General features: G+C 32.3%; 1 protein-coding gene across 1 annotated transcript in view; it reads left to right on the forward strand.

The window, feature by feature from the left end:
* The window catches only part of ERBB4 (erb-b2 receptor tyrosine kinase 4), a 1,062,086-nt gene that overhangs the window by 1,012,742 nt on the left and 29,400 nt on the right, over window positions 1–19,944 (forward strand). The window contains 5 exon segments of the mRNA XM_033113116.1: window positions 1,651–1,806; window positions 4,122–4,197; window positions 7,164–7,310; window positions 9,528–9,625; window positions 10,997–11,167. Of these exon segments, the coding sequence (XP_032969007.1) occupies window positions 1,651–1,806; window positions 4,122–4,197; window positions 7,164–7,310; window positions 9,528–9,625; window positions 10,997–11,167 (648 nt within the window).

The following is a 19,944-nucleotide window of genomic DNA, read 5'->3' on the forward strand; positions in this document are numbered from 1 at the left end:
AAAGGACAAAATTAATGAAAATGAATTATCTCCAAGGCAATACATTTATTTATTTATTTTTTTGATCCTTCAAGTTATCTAAGGGCTATTTGTTTTCAGATTCACTTTATTCTAGGAATTTTGAAGTTGGCATAATCAAGTGAAAAGCACAGTTTAGGAAAAGGGGCAGAAACTCCATAAATCCCAATCGTGGGTTGATTTCAAAAAACTCTCATACATGTGGTGTCACCCAACAGCTGACTGATTGGAACATTTCATACAGTATCTCCAATGGTTGTGTTTAATGGGCATTTATATAGAGTTTGGCACATGATGCCGTTTGAAGCAATCTTCTCTTTCCACTACATGACTGAGTATACAGTTCATAATTTTTTGACCTGTGATTTATGTGTCTGTTTTCTACAGCTTTTATTTTGATATCAGAAAGCGTTAATCTTTCAAAGTCCTGCAGTTGTAATATTAACTGCACATAGCACTGATCTGCAATTTGCATGAGAGTATGCTTTAACCATTTTATAATAATTCTGATTTGCTTTTGAATGACAATTTTTTTTACCACTTAAATCCTCAAATAAAGAATCCCTCCTAACTCTTTAATAAAAATATGTTTATTTAAACAAAATATATTCACTCTAGCCCTCTGAGTTCATTTCTTTGTCATTATATCAACCTTTTACTTAAGACTAATATTTAATGGCTCTTAGTTTCCCTACAGCTGAGGTAATGATTTATAATTATTGCTTCTATGAAATTTTAAAAAATCTGTGTAGATACAAATATATATGGTATATGTACATAGATGGCATATCTACATATAATATATACATCCATATGTATACATAAGTATATGTAGTGTGTGTGTGTGTGTGTGTGTGTGTGTGTGTGTGTGTGTGTGTTTATTAGGGGGAGAGTCCGCTATATCTCTTGTTGGCAATCAGTAATATATTTTATTTTCAATTACCCTGTATGTTTCATGAAGACAACATATTAAAGGCTAATTTCAGGATCATTATAAACTATATAATTTCACTTGTGGGTTCTTATAATAACTACTAATGTCATCAAAGCCATTTTTTAAAATTATAGGCTTTTAATGACTCTAGGGTATACTTCATTTTTGCATAATTAATAATAACAATATGATTCTCCAGCCTTGATAGACTCAATGATTGCAATTTTGGCCATTAAATCTTTGTATGAAATACCTTTTAAAATTATAGATAGGTATGTTTGTTTGGAGTGGGTGTGTAGGGGCAAAATGATATGACACAGAAGTTATTGAGAAGAAAACATTAGGAATATGTGAATCAGCCCAAATATGAGTACATGTTAGCCTATCTACTAAGACACCTGCACATCTCACTAATGAAAGTGTTTGCAAAAGAATATCAAGTCTGGGGGGAAAATGATCTAACATTTAGCTCATGTGTAGGTAATTTATTCTTCTTCATCAGAATTTAGGGAGAAAAGGCCAAGCTATTTGTGGTTTGCTTTTTTATCCCAGATTTTCCCTAATTTTGAAAATATTCCAGATTCTGCTTCATGTAGAGAAATCAAGTACTTTCAACTGAATGCCAAGAAACTTCTTTTTAGATAATGGAAAAGCTTAGGCATTAAGTGACTATCATTGGGCAACTTGGTGTTTTTCAGGGAATGATGTATCTGGAAGAAAGACGGCTTGTTCATCGTGATTTGGCAGCTCGTAATGTCTTAGTGAAATCTCCAAACCATGTGAAAATCACAGATTTTGGACTAGCCAGACTCTTGGAAGGTGATGAAAAAGAGTATAATGCTGATGGAGGAAAGGTGAGTAACTTTTTGAGAGAAATAATGCTTGAAAACGTAGTATGATATCCTTTTATCTCCTTATATTTTATAGGCAGAAGCCAGAAAGCATTAGGTCTAAGAGATTATAAAATTCCAGTTCTACCATGTGCCTTCTCTCCTGCCCAGGATAAAAAATATAGAGAGAGAATATATCACCAACTTTGATTTCCCAAAAGTAGCTAAATAAGATGATACATGTCTGAACCCATGTGGTCTTTATGTCAGATCCAGTGTTGGAAAGTGAGTGGATCCTTAGGGACTCTAGAAAGTAAACTTTAATCCAGGACCATAGAAATTGTTCCATTGATCTTAAAAACATAGGACTGATTCTTACATAAGGGCACAACTTCTCTCTCATAGATTAGAGAGAAGCTTGGCTACCACTAAGAACCATAACTCACTGGAAGACTGACCATTCTATTTAACTTCTTATCCTCTTACACCAGATACAACAGATTCCTCTTATCTGGCTTTTTTGTAAGCTTTTATCATAGTGTATGAGTTACGATTTACTTTATTTATTACCTGACTCTTTCCACTAGCATGTAATTTGCTATATCCTTGGGGTCTGAACAGTGCCACAGTCTATTCTATCTTTTCTGATGCTCCAGCCTCAGGCCCTGCCTGACAACTGTGTCCCTTCCTCTCTCACCCACCATATGTTCATGCCTTTGTTCCAATTATTTTGTTTCCTCATTAACCCACGGTGAAATTTGCCATTCTGGGCTAACCAGCGAGCACCGTGTTCATGTGGAGGTCCCTCTAACTTGACTGTAGAAACTGAGACCAGGAGAGGTCAAATGAAATAAGCAAATGCAACTTTAACCTATGGTGATCTATAAGCTTATGCTAACAAAAAGAAAATATTATTCGTATGTCATATAAGTATGTTTATTATGTGCCTTATGCGTCATGGCTCATCCAAATATGTATTATAAAGTTTGTAATGGTAAGATTCCAAATGCTCAACATTGATTTTTATACTAAACTCTTATATAACTATATATATTCAAATGTTATCACAGGGCAAAATAACATAAAATTTATTTCAAAAAAACCTTCCATTCTGTAGTATTATCTGGCTTTTTCTTGATTTTTATTAGACCAGTTTGCCTGTTTGCTGCCAAATTGCAGCAGTTTGAGACCACAGCATTGAAATTCACTACAAGATTACACAAAAGTAGAAGTCTATAAATCACATGACTTCACTTGTCGTGAGAACGTACAGCCATAAGATTTGTCTAAAGCAAGATTCATTGTAGGTTTAAATGCCTGGTAACCATTAAGTCTTTATCAAGCCACCTGTGATTTAAACTTACTTCTTTAGCACAATGTCTGTAGTCCGTAAAGTCAGCTAACTCCTAGCCCATAGGGAAATTACTTTCAATGTGTCTTCTGTTCCCTTTCACTGAATACCATGTTTCTGTCATCGAGTTACCTTGGTGTCACCTTGGTGAGCAGCCAACCTCAGGATTTCAAAGGCCTATTTAGTTTTAAGCTTTCCACTGCAAAGAAGAAGTGTTTATCTTTATTCCATAGGATCTAATTATATTTCCAGCTATGTAATGCTGCCCTTCGTAGTTGAAACTCATTCTGCTGACCCATCATCAGCTGAGTATGTGAGTTGAGTTGTTTTGCTTGTAGTCATGATGGATTTGTACTGCTTCTCTCACATTCTTTCATATAATTCTTATATTGAAAATGGCACATACTTTCAATACTGGCTAACGAAGATGAGGTAGATCATTTGTGGAAGAGGTACAAAACAAGGCTAACTTGGAATTTATTATTTTAGATGTTTTAGTGACCGAATGATATGAGAGGAGAAGGGAGGGGACAAGTGTAGAAAGAGTCCATTTCACTAGTGGTCGGGCATTTGTCAGAGGGTAAAAAGGGATAACTGAGATTATAAGAAATCCCATTTTGGGGGAAAAAGTATAATATGACCCCATTTTTACAATACAGGCTTGATGTTTAGTAGTATTGTCATAATGTTAACTAGTAAATTAATTACTGAACATTAAGAACTATAAAAAGTGATACTTATTTTATCATTTTACTTTTCCCTGTTCATGAAGATTTTTAAAAAATAAATATGTCATTAGGTTAATTTACTTTATGAATTTTATAATTTCAATTCATTTGTTCCCTATGTTGAAAAATAACATGTTTATATTTTCTATACACACAATCAAAAATATAATTGAAGCAAGTCTGAAGATTACATTTAGGAAATAAATATAGGAAATACTTTTTATATAACTATAAAACTTTCACTTCTTGTTTCTCTATAGATGCCAATTAAATGGATGGCTCTGGAGTGTATACACTATAGGAAATTCACCCATCAGAGTGACGTTTGGAGCTATGGTAAATAAATCTTCCCTGTGATTTAAGGCTTTTAAGGCAAAAATAAATGTATTAGGTTCATGCAAAGTATCTTAATCCAAATTATTTTATTGTGTTGAAAATGCCTACTTATAAGCCTTGTTTTCGAATCAATTAACATTTTACTCTTCAATTAAAAAAAATTCTAAATACTATTGTAACCTGTCTTTTTGGTTATTCTTTGCTTCCCTAAAATGTAATATATTAATATCTTGGTTGAGTTGTCTACCATAATCTTTGGTATAGTAGCAAATTGATAATTTTGACAGAAATAAAACAGCCAACTTTAGTTTAGGTACAATTTCATAGTATCTCAGGGCCATAATTTTCAGCAACTCTTTGAAAACATAACTCTAAATACAATGAATGTTACAAAACAAGGACTTTTTTTTTTCTTGTGGGAATTTCTGTTCTGTAGTAAGAAAATGGAAATTATTGTTATAACAAAAAACAATTACTGAAAACAGTAAGGTGGAGTAATAAATTTGAGGGGAGGGATTAGAAAAAAGTTTGCTTAATTGCAACTTTCATTTTAATTTACGAAATACTTTTGGAGTAAACAGATATACTACAAGGTGAATAATATGAACTAGAAATGAGTGGTTTTTAAATTTAGAAAATTTATTTAATTGCATTTAATTCAGTTGTTGAGATGAGCTACTTTGTATCTGTCTGACTTTTTACAACTTAAGTCCATCCAGGTATTAGTAAGACTCAATCAATACTTTTTTAAGTATAAACACACCATATAAAACTAGCATTTCTTACAAATTAAAAGCATGTTGCTTATTTAATGAAAAAGTTGATGGTGGGACTTAAAAGCATGGTAGAATTTATTTTACAAACATTTAAGCTTAGTTTTACATTTTAATTTTTAGAAATAGTAATTAAACCATCCAATCACTAAAGAACTTATACCTCTTATGTAGAAAAGCATAATCTATCTGTAAAAAAATTTAGACATTTCCATGAAGTGGTTTTCTATGCCCCCCACATGTGTGCCAGGGGAGGTATTAAAATTTCCATGAAGGCGTCATGTAGTCTACTCAGCTTAAAACTATAAAGGGTTGTGTGTTTGAGATTTAGACCAATACAGGGGAATACTTGACAAACTTAGTTGTTAAACTGTAATGACTAAATAGAAAAAATAAATGTATCATATATAATATATATGACATATGTATACCATGTGATATATGTAGCATGCAGATAAGCATTTATATACTTTATTATATAAATTGTCATATTGATAGATTTATGTATTATATTTTATATACTAGATTTATATATTACCGTATCTCACCCTTTTGTTCTACTTATGTTTTCCTGAATTCATATAACCATCTGCTGCAGGCAAATTTTGAATGACTTCTAAAATAAGAAGTAAAGTATATGTTGGCAGGGCAATCACATTTTTAATAGTAAAATGTATCTATGGGGGGAAATCCTGTTACTCAGGTTATAATTTTTATCTTCATGTTCAGTTGCAAAATCTCAGGAAGCTACTCAATAAAAATATAAAGATGTATAGATAGACAGACAGATAGATAGATAGATAGATAGATAGATAGATAGATAGATAGATAGATAGATAGATGATAGATAGATAGATCTCTGTTTTGAGACATAGGCCAAGTCATCAAACCATATCCACACAGCATTTTAAGATTTTTATGGTATATCATCATCAATTTCAAAAGCATACAAGAAAGACACAGATACATAATCTTATTTGCAGTGCACCTTTGTAGAAAATTGCCACTGGGTACATCTTTATTTTTATAAAAATAAATATGCATCAGCTCTGGTTTTTATCTTAAAATCATAGAATTGTAAGTTATGAGGATTTTTCTGATTTAGTTTTCTTGAAATTGTCCTTCTGCATGGAATCATCTCTGTTTAATCCTGTCTTAGCATCACTTCTGCAAAGATATAATTAGATTATTGTTGGCAAAAGTGGGCGTTTGATGTTTCTGTTTTTGTTTTTGTATTTATGTTTCCATTTATTATATTTTCTATTATTTTTATTTGTAATTGCTTTGTATCTTGCTTATGTTAGAAGTTTTGATAGAGATGTAAGAGTATCCCTTCTGTGTTTTATAAATGCATAGGTAAATTAACACAAATAAATTAATACAAATTAAATATATATTCTGTAAATATGACTGACTGAATAGAAATGAACGACTGTTCACTTCTTGTTCCAGCCTGTCTCATGGACACTGAGTTTCAATCATTGGTTCTATGGAGCATTCTTTAATATGCAAAATTAATTTGGATTTAATAATTATCAGTTAAATTGTGTCACTAGTTCAATTTTGTGATGCCTACTTCGTGTGTATTATATCTTACATATAAATGTATGATATAAGCCTCACTCAGGCTCTCATGTGCTAAAGAAATGAATCAGTTTTATTCCACCTGTTCTCTGTATGTTAATTAAAAAGAGAGCCACAATTATTTCCCATAACATAAGGTATTCATTCAGGAACCCAGTTTAGCCATGAGGGGTTTTAATACAAAGATGTTAATCTCAAATTTAGTCAATATCAGATCTTACCTGCAATCATATTTACTTGATACTGAATACACATGTATATAGTAAATAAATTATTTCATAAATTCTAATGTGGTGTGGTAAAAGTTAACTTGAATCAGCAAATATTAGCATTATTTATAAGTCAGAAATGGGGAATGCATTCAGTATTCTTATATCCACTCTGAATTGTCTCCACTACCCATTAAAAATTTCAAGACAATAATAGAGGAATTGAAATTCTCACAAAGATTTCGTTATTGAGCTTCTCATAATAGAGGAATCAGAAGAGCCTTTCTTTACACTATTTTTGATTGCCCTCTTGGGAGTATTCCTTTGCCAATGGCATATTACTGGTTTGCTCAAAGTCTGTTGTTAGTCTGCTTATGTAAGCATTTGCTCTCCAATTTAGGTGTCACTATATGGGAACTGATGACCTTTGGAGGAAAACCCTACGATGGAATTCCAACCCGAGAAATTCCTGATTTATTAGAGAAAGGAGAACGTTTGCCCCAGCCTCCTATCTGCACTATTGACGTTTACATGGTCATGGTCAAATGTAAGTTTGCAAAGTAACTTTGTCATTACCATCATCATTCTTAGTAAAGTGATCGTACAGATTAATCTAGCTGCATAAGGTTTCTGTATATTGAAAAATATACAAGTTCAAAAATAATTATGAAAGGATGATGTAATTACTTGTGTTTGTTGTGATTATTGTTATTATGAAGCAACATCACGCTTCCATGCTATGAAGTCAAATTTATAAGACTGTTGCTCTTTCTGTTCATTTCACTTTGATTCTTATCATTTCTATGACAATCAAATTGTCTTTCATAAAGAGATGTAATTAGTCACAACAATGTTAGTAATTTTATAGGAAAATAGCAGACTACATAAATGATCTAAATATAAAGAAAGAAAGCTAGAAAGTGATAGTTTTACAAAACGATTTAAATAGAAATGTTTACCAGGAAATTAGCAGGGCAAAATGGGTAGTGAGAAGACATGAATCTACTTTGAACTAAAAAGATTATGAATGTTTATTTTTTTTCCAATTTGATCATTTGTTTATATCTAACTCTCTTACTTTTCTTTCTCCTTTCTGTGCCCCAGATGCATATGTATTACCAATGTGTTTTGGAAGTCTAGGCTCTTAATTTAAACAGAATTAGAGAAGTCTCTGGAGTTTCTGACTTAATTTAAGTGAGATTAACATTCAGCAATCCTTCTAGTGTAATCTGAGGTTTTCCCCTTTTGATTTACACAGGGTTAGCAAAGAAACAAACTGGTGAAGGTGAATAAGCATCTTATTAATAAGAGACTTTGGACCCAGGTCTACCCAGATTTATATTCATGACATGTGTGATACATTCTGACAGTGAGGGAAGAAATAAAAATGTGTTTTCCAGTTCAGGTCAGCATGTCCTTTTCTCTAAGCATAGTTCTATTTACTCAATATTTAGTTAGAAACAAACTGATACCTCCCTGCAAAGTTAACCTTTTTTGGTTCTAATAGTTCTAGAAGCACCTATCTGCTTATTATCATCTTGACGTCGACAGTATTTTTTTTTAACTGTTTCTCTCAGTGGATGTATATAGAAAATAAATATTTCAACTTCATTAGGAGAGAAAAAATTTCAGGTGAAATAAATGATATATAAAATGGCACTCATAAACTTCCAGCACAATAATAAAAATTGAACTTTGAGAAAAAGGAGAAACAAGGTTTATAGCTTTATTGCATCAAACACTGTTCACTAGTCCTCTATGAAAGAAAGTTTAAAAGCATGCATGCATTATATAATTTGATCTCATAACTAGCACAAGGGATGATTTAGATACTTCATGTAGAGACCCTGATGAAATAATGAAAAATTAGGGAAACATTTTGCCTAATAGAAGTTTTACCTTACTTTAGATGTTTTAATATCAAAGAAAAGGGTCATTTGGCAAGAAAATCAAGGAAAGCTTGGTGCTTTTCTTCATGTCACCTCATCAGCTAAACAGAGCCTGGGGAGATAAGACCTACTTTACCTAGATTCCCAGCTAAATAATAATACACATATTGAAAATTGCTGATGTTATTTTTATGCTGGAAAGGCTAATACTAAGATAAGCTAATGGCTGTTGCTGAACAAACATTACCAATCACTTTGCATTAATTTTTTTGTGTTTTTTGTGTGTGTGTTTTTTTGTTTTGTTTTGTTTTTTTGCCACCAGAAAAAAAGTAACACAAAACAGTTGCTTTCTATTCTTTTTTCCCCTTTGTGCCGGTGTACCACATTGTAACCAGTTATTATTATTATTATTATTATTATTATTATTACATTATTATTCTATTATTGTAGTATGGATGACATTACTCTATCTCACTCCTGATTAAAAAATGATAAATTGTGTTCCAATCACCTCTTCTATAACTATCAAAGTTTTAAAAGAAAATGATCTCCATACCTAAGAAAAAAGATCTGAAATTCTGTAGGTTAATATAGTCAGCCTGGGTTATATTTTCTAGGAAGAAAAATTAATTTTAAGTTAGAGCAACAAAGTAAAAAGTTTGTTATTCTGTAGTATATTACATTTAGTTATGAGCGTCAACAAACTGATCTAGATAGAACCTCACCTATTGGATTATTTCTTTCATTAGCTTCCTTTGTTTTCAGATCATTATTATTAAAATAATATTATTTAAAATTAACCTGTATTTTCATAAATTTTACATCACACTTTTTTCTAACTATGAATATGACTTTTACTGCATGTAAATTTCTAGGTTGGATGATTGATGCTGATAGTAGACCTAAATTTAAGGAACTGGCTGCTGAATTTTCCAGGATGGCTCGAGACCCTCAAAGATACCTAGTTATTCAGGTTAGTGCATTTGAGTTAGATTTTTTAAAGAATTTTCCAATGGCAAACTCACTTCAAAACATGGATAATAGCTGGACTTTGGGACTGTGGATGTCACCCCTCACAAATAGATTTACTAAGCAGAATATCATGTGAAATGACTTATTACTTAATGTCAGAACAATTCCAAGCACCTTCCCTTAATATTCAAGTGTCTCTGCTATTGAACAGCCAATAGTTATGATTATTCATATACATAAAAAGCCTTTATCCTCAGACAAGGCTTTAGCACTTTGCTTTTTATTAACATTATGTGTAAGCCATGTTCATTATTATAATCTTCTCTTTCAGAATAAAAGATGGATTGTTCTTTTCAACTTGTCCACAGTTGAAGACAATGAATTAAAAGTTTTAATACATTGACATTTAATTTCTAAGAAAAACATTGTAAATATGTTTTGTATTGATTTGAGAAGTGTGCATTATCTAAGCATTACTCAGATTCAAATGTATTGATGTACACATGAATCAAATAATAGGCAAAAGAACATTTTATATTGAACACTTGAAAAAATGCATTAGATAATTTAAAAATTGTAATATGTTTCTCTATGATGGTTTTTACCTAAACCATAAACAAATGGACCTTGGCTTACCCTGAATTAAATTTACTCAATATAACAAGGTAGCTTTATCTTCATAACGATAGTCTGACCTAAAGGTGAAAGCTAAGTTTTAGAAGATAACGACCCAACTATCTTAATGCCAAATTAAGTTTCATAAACAAATTGTTCATCAAAAAAATCACATAACTTTAAAAAATGTATATATGTCCGAAACAGATAAGTAAAGAAAGAGTATAACAAGGCTTTTGGTGTGTCTCCCACCGCCATTTTGTTATGTGCCACCTGTGCTGTGATTTCAAATACTGTCACTTTAACAATGTCATGCTATAGAACAAACCATGGAGCCTATGTGTCCTGATAACTCTATCAAACCAACCAAAAAGATAGAGACTGATAAACCAATCAGCTTTTATTATTCATGCTGAAAGTCAGAGCCCAAACACCATGTTGGCCATGAAGCCTACCATAATTCTTAGAGCTGATAAAGATTTTGCCTCCCTCGAAACATCCATAGCATTCTGCTTATTTATCTCTAATGGGATTTCTCACATTCTTCTTGTACTAAATTAATTTATCTTACCTTATCATATCTGAGCATATTATAGACTTCTTTACGGCTGGCAGTTATGCTGAAGAATTATTGTTTTTTAAATGAGTGCATGAATTTTCAACCATTTGTTTCGATCCTACATAAATTTACTGCAAAAGCCACATATTAAGATAAAGGAAAAAAATCTTTTTTGTATTCCTAATGACAATCCTTTAGGGTGATGATCGTATGAAGCTACCCAGTCCAAACGACAGCAAGTTCTTTCAGAATCTCTTGGATGAAGAGGATTTAGAAGACATGATGGATGCTGAAGAATACCTGGTCCCTCAGGCTTTCAACATCCCGCCTCCCATCTACACTTCCAGAGCAAGAATTGACTCAAATAGGGTAAGAAGTAATTATATGCCAAGTACGATATTATTTCTGAGAAATGAAATCATGTAAATATATTTTAAGAACTAAAATGACAAAAAAATTTCGTAGCACAAATCAGTGTGATTGCTAGATGAGAAACATACCATATACCATTACCAACAAAAGATATGCCAAGCTTGCCACATATAGTTAATTTTGGAAGAAAAGCATGGACAATAAAATATACCCTCTGAAATATCTTCAAGATTTCAAAAGGAGAAACATTTTCTTCATCTTAAGTAAGTTAAAACAAATCTTAATTTTAAAAAATCTAAAACCTATGCAGATGAATAAAACTGTACGTGTTTATAAACAAATGGAAATGCTTACCAAGATAGGCTCTCTATTTTTCTTTTTTAATAAGATGATAGACATTACTAGTCAAGAGGTAATCCAAATACAACTCTCTTTCACTCACTTAAGGGACATTAAATATTTTCTGTCAAATTGAACTAGAAACAGAAAAGTGTATAATATTTGGAGTAAATCCATCATATTGGGAGGACTGCTGAAACATTTCTAAGACATAGATTTAAGTTTTGAAAGAAGCTTCTGAGAATAATTTACATTTCATTTAACATATTAAGCCCACGCTGTAGGAATACCATTCTTTCTCTGAAAACTGTCAATCCTTATATTCATTTGTTTGGTTTTAAAAATCCATTCATCAGCCATGCAACATATATTGAGTATCTCTGCATCTGAGGTATTATTAGACACTTGAGATTCAAAGAATTTTGACGTAACTCTTTCCTTTAAAAAGTACCCAGGTAAATGAAAGTTACACAGATATGGAGACAGAGCACAGCCATGATAAGTGTTGTAATCAAGTGCCATTGACCATTATGGAACATAGAGAAGGAGTACAACAATCTCTGTGATCAATGTCATCCATTGATAAAACATAAACAGGATATTTAATATTTTTCTAAGGAGCAATTTTTTTCTCTTAGTCTAACCGTCCATTTAAGAATGTTATACCTGCTAGAACAAACAGTATCCTATTTGTCTTGACTATAGCATAATCAAACACTAAACCTGCTGTTCATTCTCTAAAAAAAAAGTTACTTGCTTTATTTCAGATTGACAGCAATAATAAAGTAATGCCTAGTATTTCCTATGTGTCAACACATATATAAGTCTCTTTACCCTTATATTCCCATGAGATTCTATTGTTATTATTCCCATCTTAAAAATGAGGAAACTTGTCACAAAGTTAAGTAATATGACAGATGTCACACAGTTAGCCAGGGGAAGAACATGATTCTAATGTATGCAGTCTGTCTCTACTACACATGCTATTACTTCAAAGTTGTTAGAATGTGTTCTTTTCACGAAATTGTTGTTTTTCTTGGCATCAACATGTTATTTGAGAAATTTCCCAGGTGATTTTCTTATAAAGTCACCCCCAATCTGCCCCATACCTTTTGTCCATGCACCCCCATTTAGAAGATCTGATAAAGAGGCAAAGATGGAAACCTCAATTACATTTTATTTTCTATGAAAAATATTTCTTGCATCCCAGTTGGGAGGAAATATAACTAAAATATTTAAACCATAGATATTGACCATCAGTCTGTTGTTTATAGGAAGGACGAGTCTTTAAGGTATATAAAGGAGGCACATTTTTTCATCTGTACACTTAGCAAAATGGCCGAATTATACCTTTGATATTTATAATTTTATATGACAAATATACTACTTTTTATTAACACAGGGAAATTTCAAGGAAATTGTTTTCCTTCCTTGATATGGAATGCTATGAAGGCCAAGAGCTTGAATCTTTTTCTTTCATAAGAATTCGCAAATTCCAACTTTCTGTGCATTTTAATCCATGCTCAATGCAAGGAATTCTTAATAAAGGTTTGAGTTAACTAAATGGAATTAATGAAACAAAGTAGAAGCCACATGAGAAATTTTTTGGCCTTTAGTCATCATTTCTTATTCAACATTATTATTTAAACAATATTATCTGTGGAATTCTTTTTAGTTTTTCAAGTCCTTATTGAAGACATCATGCTTAAATATCACTTTTATTTTCAGGCATTAAACAGCTTTATTAGTCATCTATAGTATCCTGTCAGTATTTCAGTCTGGCTTTATGTAACTTTTGTAGTAATTTCTAATATGGGAAAATGCTTTATACCCCCCTCTGCTTTTCTATAAAGCTAATTTATGTTATTTTGTAGTTAGAAAACAAGCTACTTCAATTTTAGGATCTGTGGATGACTTGTGTGGTAAAGGAATATCTTAAAGTGAATTTTAATGAAACGTTTCTTAAGAATATTTGTTGGACTTTGAAATAAAAAATAATAATAATTCTGTTTCTAAAAATAGACTGTTCACTAGCTGAGAAGCTTTAGGTAACATGCTGAATAACCCTATGCTTTGTTTCTTCATTTGTGAAATAAACACAGTACCATTTATTTCATATGATGGTTAGGCAATTGGTTTTTTTAACAAATGCAAAAATATCTGTCCATAAATATTTATCACCCTCTCTTTAGAATCACCCAAAGACATTTAGTTGAAGACCAAGCAAATGAGAAAAGCAGAAGTTCTTTATTCAGAGCTTTCTATACAGCAACAGCGTCAGCCATCGTCACTTGTATTTTGGCAGACTCAAAGGCATAAAAAAGCAGTGAGAAAACTTAATAGGGAGAAAAGGGAAGGCTTCAGGTATGCCCTGAATGGAGGCTGTTGGTGAGGGAAAGCTGAAAGTGGGCTAACTAGAAGCGGGGAATCTTATATGATTGGTTAGGGGTACATATTTGGCTTTATCTGGTCCTAAGTTAAAAGTGGGAACAAAAATTAGGGAAGCTGTTAGTTATTAATCGAGTCCTGGCATTAGGGGCCAATTGTTACAGAAGTTATTGTGTGACTTCCTGGATTGCTATTAGAAATGGCAGTTTTGCTTTCTACAAGTCTGATGTAGCCAACTGGCTTCCTGGGCTGTGTTGCCTGGGCAAGAAGCTGTAAGTGGTGGGTTAAACTTATATTTTGACATATTAGGCTGGTGCAAAAGTAACTGCAGTTTTTGCAATTATTTTTAACCTTTTAAACCGCAATTACTTTTGGGCCAACCTAATATAATCTACCCATTGTCTGTATAGTCAGCCTATCGATAGGTTTTAGGTTCTATTACCGCCTTTCTTCTCTCTTGATGTATTTATTTAAATACATTTTGCTGAATATTTCAACTAAATGTTACATACAGTTTTAAAATTTCTGCATTTTTTTTCTGTTAATGTGGAAAGGTTTTGTCTTTGTGAGTTATTAGATTTGTGTTTGTTTGGTATAATTAATTGTATATTAAATGCCACAGCAATGAATAGATAATAAATTAACATGGCTAAAGATATTTTGGCTTTAATATTATAAAGGTTAATTCAATGTAAAAGCCTGAATGAATTTTTATAGAGGATGACATAATTAAAATTGTTGCAGGATTCTTCAGTCATTGGTGATGAGTAGTTTTAAAGATTAAGTATCCTACCTCTTTCAAAACATATCAGCCAACTTCCAATTATCCACGCCAGAAGAAGACAGAGAAATTGTAGCTGCTGCATATTGGTGGAGCCGGTGACCCACAATAGATTTATCAATACAATTTAAACTTTTCCACTTCTTTCTGATCTGCTAAGGAGTACAATTTAATATAGTTATATTAATAGATTTGCATTTTTCCTCCTCTTCTTTTGCTCTCTTCTCCTAAGATGGGTACATAAATGGAAAATATGGATAAAATGTAGTCAGTAGTGAAGGATGAAGAAAATAAGAGTTTGATATCTCAAAAATTTGATCAGTTTCTAAATAATTAAGTGTATTAAGAGTATGCCATATAGTTGACTACTTAGAAAATGTGACTCTATATACTTTATTTTGTACCACTATCACATTGCCCTGAGATTAGATTTAATAAATTTGATAAATATATTTTAGTAAGGTTATCATACACATTATAATTACCTTTGAGATTTTCACTAATTCATCACTTACAAATAGAAATAAAAGACAACGTTGGTTTCCCCAATAGGATTTATAATATCATGCTATATGTGCTTCTAATGATGTATAAACTAGTAGAAATTCAGCAAAATGACAAAGCAGAAATATTGATGTCATTCTCAACAATGAAATTTGAAAATATGAGAGTTTCAATTGGGTTTGTCTTTACAGTTCAAGAAATCAAAACCGTGACCTTTTATTTTATGAAATAATAAAAAATAGTAATAATGTCAGCTAAAATTATTGAGTATTTACTGTAACTCAGGCACTATGCTAAGTGTTTTAAATGAACTATTTCCTAAAGCTCTGTGAGGTAGGTATTAATATCCTTCCCATTTTAAGAGTAAAAAAAAAATGAGCTGTGGAGAGTTTAGGTAACTTACAAGTGGTAAAGGGCAGAGCTAAGTAGAAATTGAGTTCAGCTTTCAGAAGTCCCACCTGGAGTCCATATTCCTAAAATAGCAAGTTGCTGTTAAACTTCTTGCTAATTATGGAATGAACACTTTTCATTCACTTAATGGTATTTGGACAAAAATAAATAAATAAACAAACTCTACATTAAATATCAGGAATCTCACATTCTAGAACCAACTTTTTTTTTTTTTTTTTTTTTTTTTTTATTTTTTAATTTATTGGGGTGACAATTGTTAGTAGAATTACATAGATTTCAGTTGTGCAATTCTGAATCACATCATCCATAAATCACACTGTGTGTTCACCACCCAGAGTCAGCTCCCCTTCCATCACCATACATTTGATCCCCCTCACCCTCATCCCCCACCCCCCAACCCCCTTACGCTCTGGTAACCACCAAATTACGTTCCCCAGATTAATTTTCAAACCCCGTGGCCATCCTGTGGTCACCGACTGCCCTCCAATCCCCTCACCCTCCCCCCCACCCCCCACTCCCCCCGCCCATCTAGCAACCCTCAGTTTTTCCTCATTGTCTCCCAAACAGTTTCTGATTAGTTCATTCACTTATTCTTTTCTTTAGAATCCGCAAATAAGTGAGATCATATGGAACTTATCTTTCTCTGTCTGACTTATTTCACTTAACATAATGTTCTCTAGATCCATCCATGTTGTTGCAAATGGTAAGATTTCTTTCTTCCTTATGGCTGCATAATACTCCATTGTATAAATGTACCACAGTTTCTTAATCCAGTCATCTACCGATGGGCATTTTGGTTGTTTCCATGTCTTAGCTATTGTGTATAGTGCTGCAATAAACATAGGAGTGCATAGAGATTTTTGAATTGAAGTTCTGGATTTCTCCGGATAGATACCTAGGAGTGGAATTACTGGATCATAAGGTAGTTCCATTTTCAGAATTTTGAGATACCTCCATACTGTTTTCCATAGCGGCTGCACCAGTCTGCAATCCCACCAACAGTGCACAAGCGTTCCCTTTTCTCCACATCCGCGCCAGCACTTGTTGTTTGTTGATTTATTGATGATAGCCATTCTGACTGGGGTGAGGTGGTATCTCATTGTGGTTTTTATTTGCATTTCTCTGATGGTTAGCGAGGTTGAGCATTTCTTCATATGTCTGTTTGCCATCTGTATGTCCTTTTCAGAAAAATGTCTCTTCAAGTCCTCTGCCCATTTTTTAATTGGATCGTTTGTTTTTTTGGAGTTGGGTTGAGTAAGTTTTCCATAGATTTGTGATATTAATCCCTTATCAGATATATCACTGGCAAATATCTTTTCCCATTCAGTAGGATCCCTTCTTGTTTTATTGATGGTTTCCTTTGCTGTGAAAAAACTTTTTAGTTTGATATAATCCCACATGTTTATTCTTTCTCTTAGTTCCCTCGCGCGAGGGTGTATATCAGTAAAAATCTTACTCCGGGTAATGTCTGAGAAGTTTCTTCCTATATTTTCTTCTAGGTATTTTATGATTTCAGACCTTACATTTAAGTCTTTAAGCCATTTTGAATTTATTTTTGTATATGGTGTAAGGAGGTGGTCCAACTTCATTTTTTTGCATGTGTCTGTCCAGGTTTCCCAGCACCATTTATTGAATAGACTGTCATTACTCCATCGTACATTCTTGCTTCCATTGTCGTAGATTAAATGGCCATATAGGCGTGGATTTATTTCTGGACTCTCTATTCTGTTCCATTGATCTATGTGTCTGTTTTTATGCCAGTACCATGCTGTTTTGATTACTGTAGCCTTGTAGTATAATTTGAAGTCAGGTATTGTTATACCTCCCACTTTGTTCTTATTTCTCAAGATTGCCTTTGCTATTCGGGGTCTTTTATGGTCCCATATAAATTTTAGGATTATATGTTCTATTTCTGTGAAAAACGACGTTGGCAGTTTGATAGGAATTGCATTGAATATGTATATTGCCTTAGGCAGTATGGACATTTTAACTATATTAATTCTTCCTATCCATGAACATGATATGTGTTTCCATCTATTTATATCTTCCTTCATTCCTTTCATCAGTGTCTTATAATTTTCTGAGTATAGATCTTTTACTTCTTTGGAGAACCAACTTTTTGATACTTCAGCCTTGGTCATATCACTTAATCAGAGTAAATTTCTTCGCTTCATTTATAAGAAGATTGTACAAGATCACCAATAAGCTTTTTCTAATTTTAAAAATACTTTATCATAGAATGACTTTTCAAAATAATTGTTTTTTTTCAATTTTTTAATTAGTTTCAGGTGTACAAAGCAAATAGACATTTACACCCCTCACAAAGTGATAACCCCCGTCCCCCAAGCTACTACCCCTCTGACATCTTATATAGCTGTTAACATACCATTGACTATCTTCCTTATGCTATACTTTACCTCCTGTGACTGTGATATATATACACACACACACACACACACACACACACATATAAAAATTTATAGTTAGCATTCAGTATTATTCTACTTCAGCTTTGCCACTTTTATTCAACATAGTACTGGAAGTTCTAGCCACAGCAATCAGGCAAGAATAAATAAATAAATAAATAAATAAATAAATAAATAAATAAATAGATAGATAGATAGATAGATAGATAGATAGATAGATAAATAAATAAATAGATAAATAAAAATAAATGGCGTCTAAATTGGAAAGGAGGATGTGAAATTGTCGAAATAATTATATTTTATGCATTTATATTATTTTCTTCTAGAGAATTTTTAATTGGAAAATGATGAAAAGCATTTTAGATTACTTCTATACACAAACTTTTTCCTTATGTGATTGAAAATAGCTAAGGACATAGTTAAGGAAGCATCTCATGGTTAAATGATGTCATGGGAGAATTTTGTGATGATATAACAAGGTTATTCTGGTTGCAATTTACTAAGGATCAATCAATTCTAACAACAGCTGTTACTTGATGATGAGTAATTGTAGTCTCAGGATATTGGTTTTACATTTCTTCCAAAATATGTCCAGAATTCCTGCACAATACCCTTGGTATGGTGCTAGGATTTTTGTTTGTTTGTTTGTTTTGTTTTTTTAGTATCTATTAAATCAGAAGAAGGAGCTCTTCTTATTAAGATACTCTGTATCACTAGATATGTTTTATCCCAATGTGGTCCTTATTTAAACAGTAATGTATTAAATTGTCCAATTTATTATGATGAAAGTGTAAATGAGTTAATATACTGAATGTTTAGCATGGGCTAGCCATTGTGTTGGACATGAAGATATAGAGTTGCAAGGTCAAGTTTCTGCCCTCAAAGAATTTATATTCTAGTTGAGGGGATAATATCCTAAGAGCAGTATGCCATGTATTATAGGAAAAAGACAACGGAAATCAAATCAGCTTAAGAGGCTATAGGAAGTTATTTTAGCTGCATCATTATTGGAGGATGAAGATCTAGCTTGAAATAAAAGTATAGTTTTAGTAGGGCAGGTGTGAAATTCATCAGAAAGAAGACCAAAAAAACCCATAAAATTGTGTTTTTTGGTTTACTTTTAAAATCGTAGTTTTTTTTTTTTTTCGTTCTTTTGGTTTGCTTGTTTTGGGTGTCTTAGACTCAAAGCTTTAAAATTATTCTAATATTGCTTATTATCTATTTGAAACCTCATATGGAAATTTTAATATTTTTATATTGTACATGCTTGAGAAGTCTTATAAGTTATCAGAGGAGGTAGGATGGGCTTTCTCCCAATTTTCCTATTTTTGACCAGTGTTATGAAGGCTGAAAACTTGGTTTTGAAGTTTCTTGCTTCTCATTAGAATAATTCAATGCAAAACAAAATCCAGTTTTGGCCTTCCTAAAAGAAAACTGTAAAATTCCTAACTTCAGTTTCTGCTGCCATGTCTGATTGAAGTCCATCACTTCACAGGAATTAGTACAATATCCCCCTGACATCCATTGTGTGTGTGTGTACAAATGTGCTCAATTTCTAAATATAGTGTTTACATTTTACCACAGGAAGGGCAATATGAGTAAATATTTCAAACACTGGATCATTTATTGGCACTATATCCTTTGAAATCTTGTGTCCTCATCTATTTCAAGCATACCTATCATTTTCATCAATGGAATAAACTTGAATGATATATGTTTTATTAGATTTCTCTTTATATGACACATAATCCCATTGTCGCTAACAGTTGAAAGATTTTTCAACATTTATCCTAGGAAATGCTTTGGTCATTCCAGTTGACTAGTCACTGCAGTTTATTTTCTACTATTCTCTAGTTTAAACACAAAAAATCGCCTAGAGCTGCAAGCATTATTCCAACCCTGATCTCTTTCAAAATATAGATTAT

Source organism: Rhinolophus ferrumequinum, chromosome 8, assembly GCF_004115265.2.
Source record: "Rhinolophus ferrumequinum isolate MPI-CBG mRhiFer1 chromosome 8, mRhiFer1_v1.p, whole genome shotgun sequence".
Lineage (NCBI taxonomy): Eukaryota > Metazoa > Chordata > Mammalia > Chiroptera > Rhinolophidae > Rhinolophus > Rhinolophus ferrumequinum.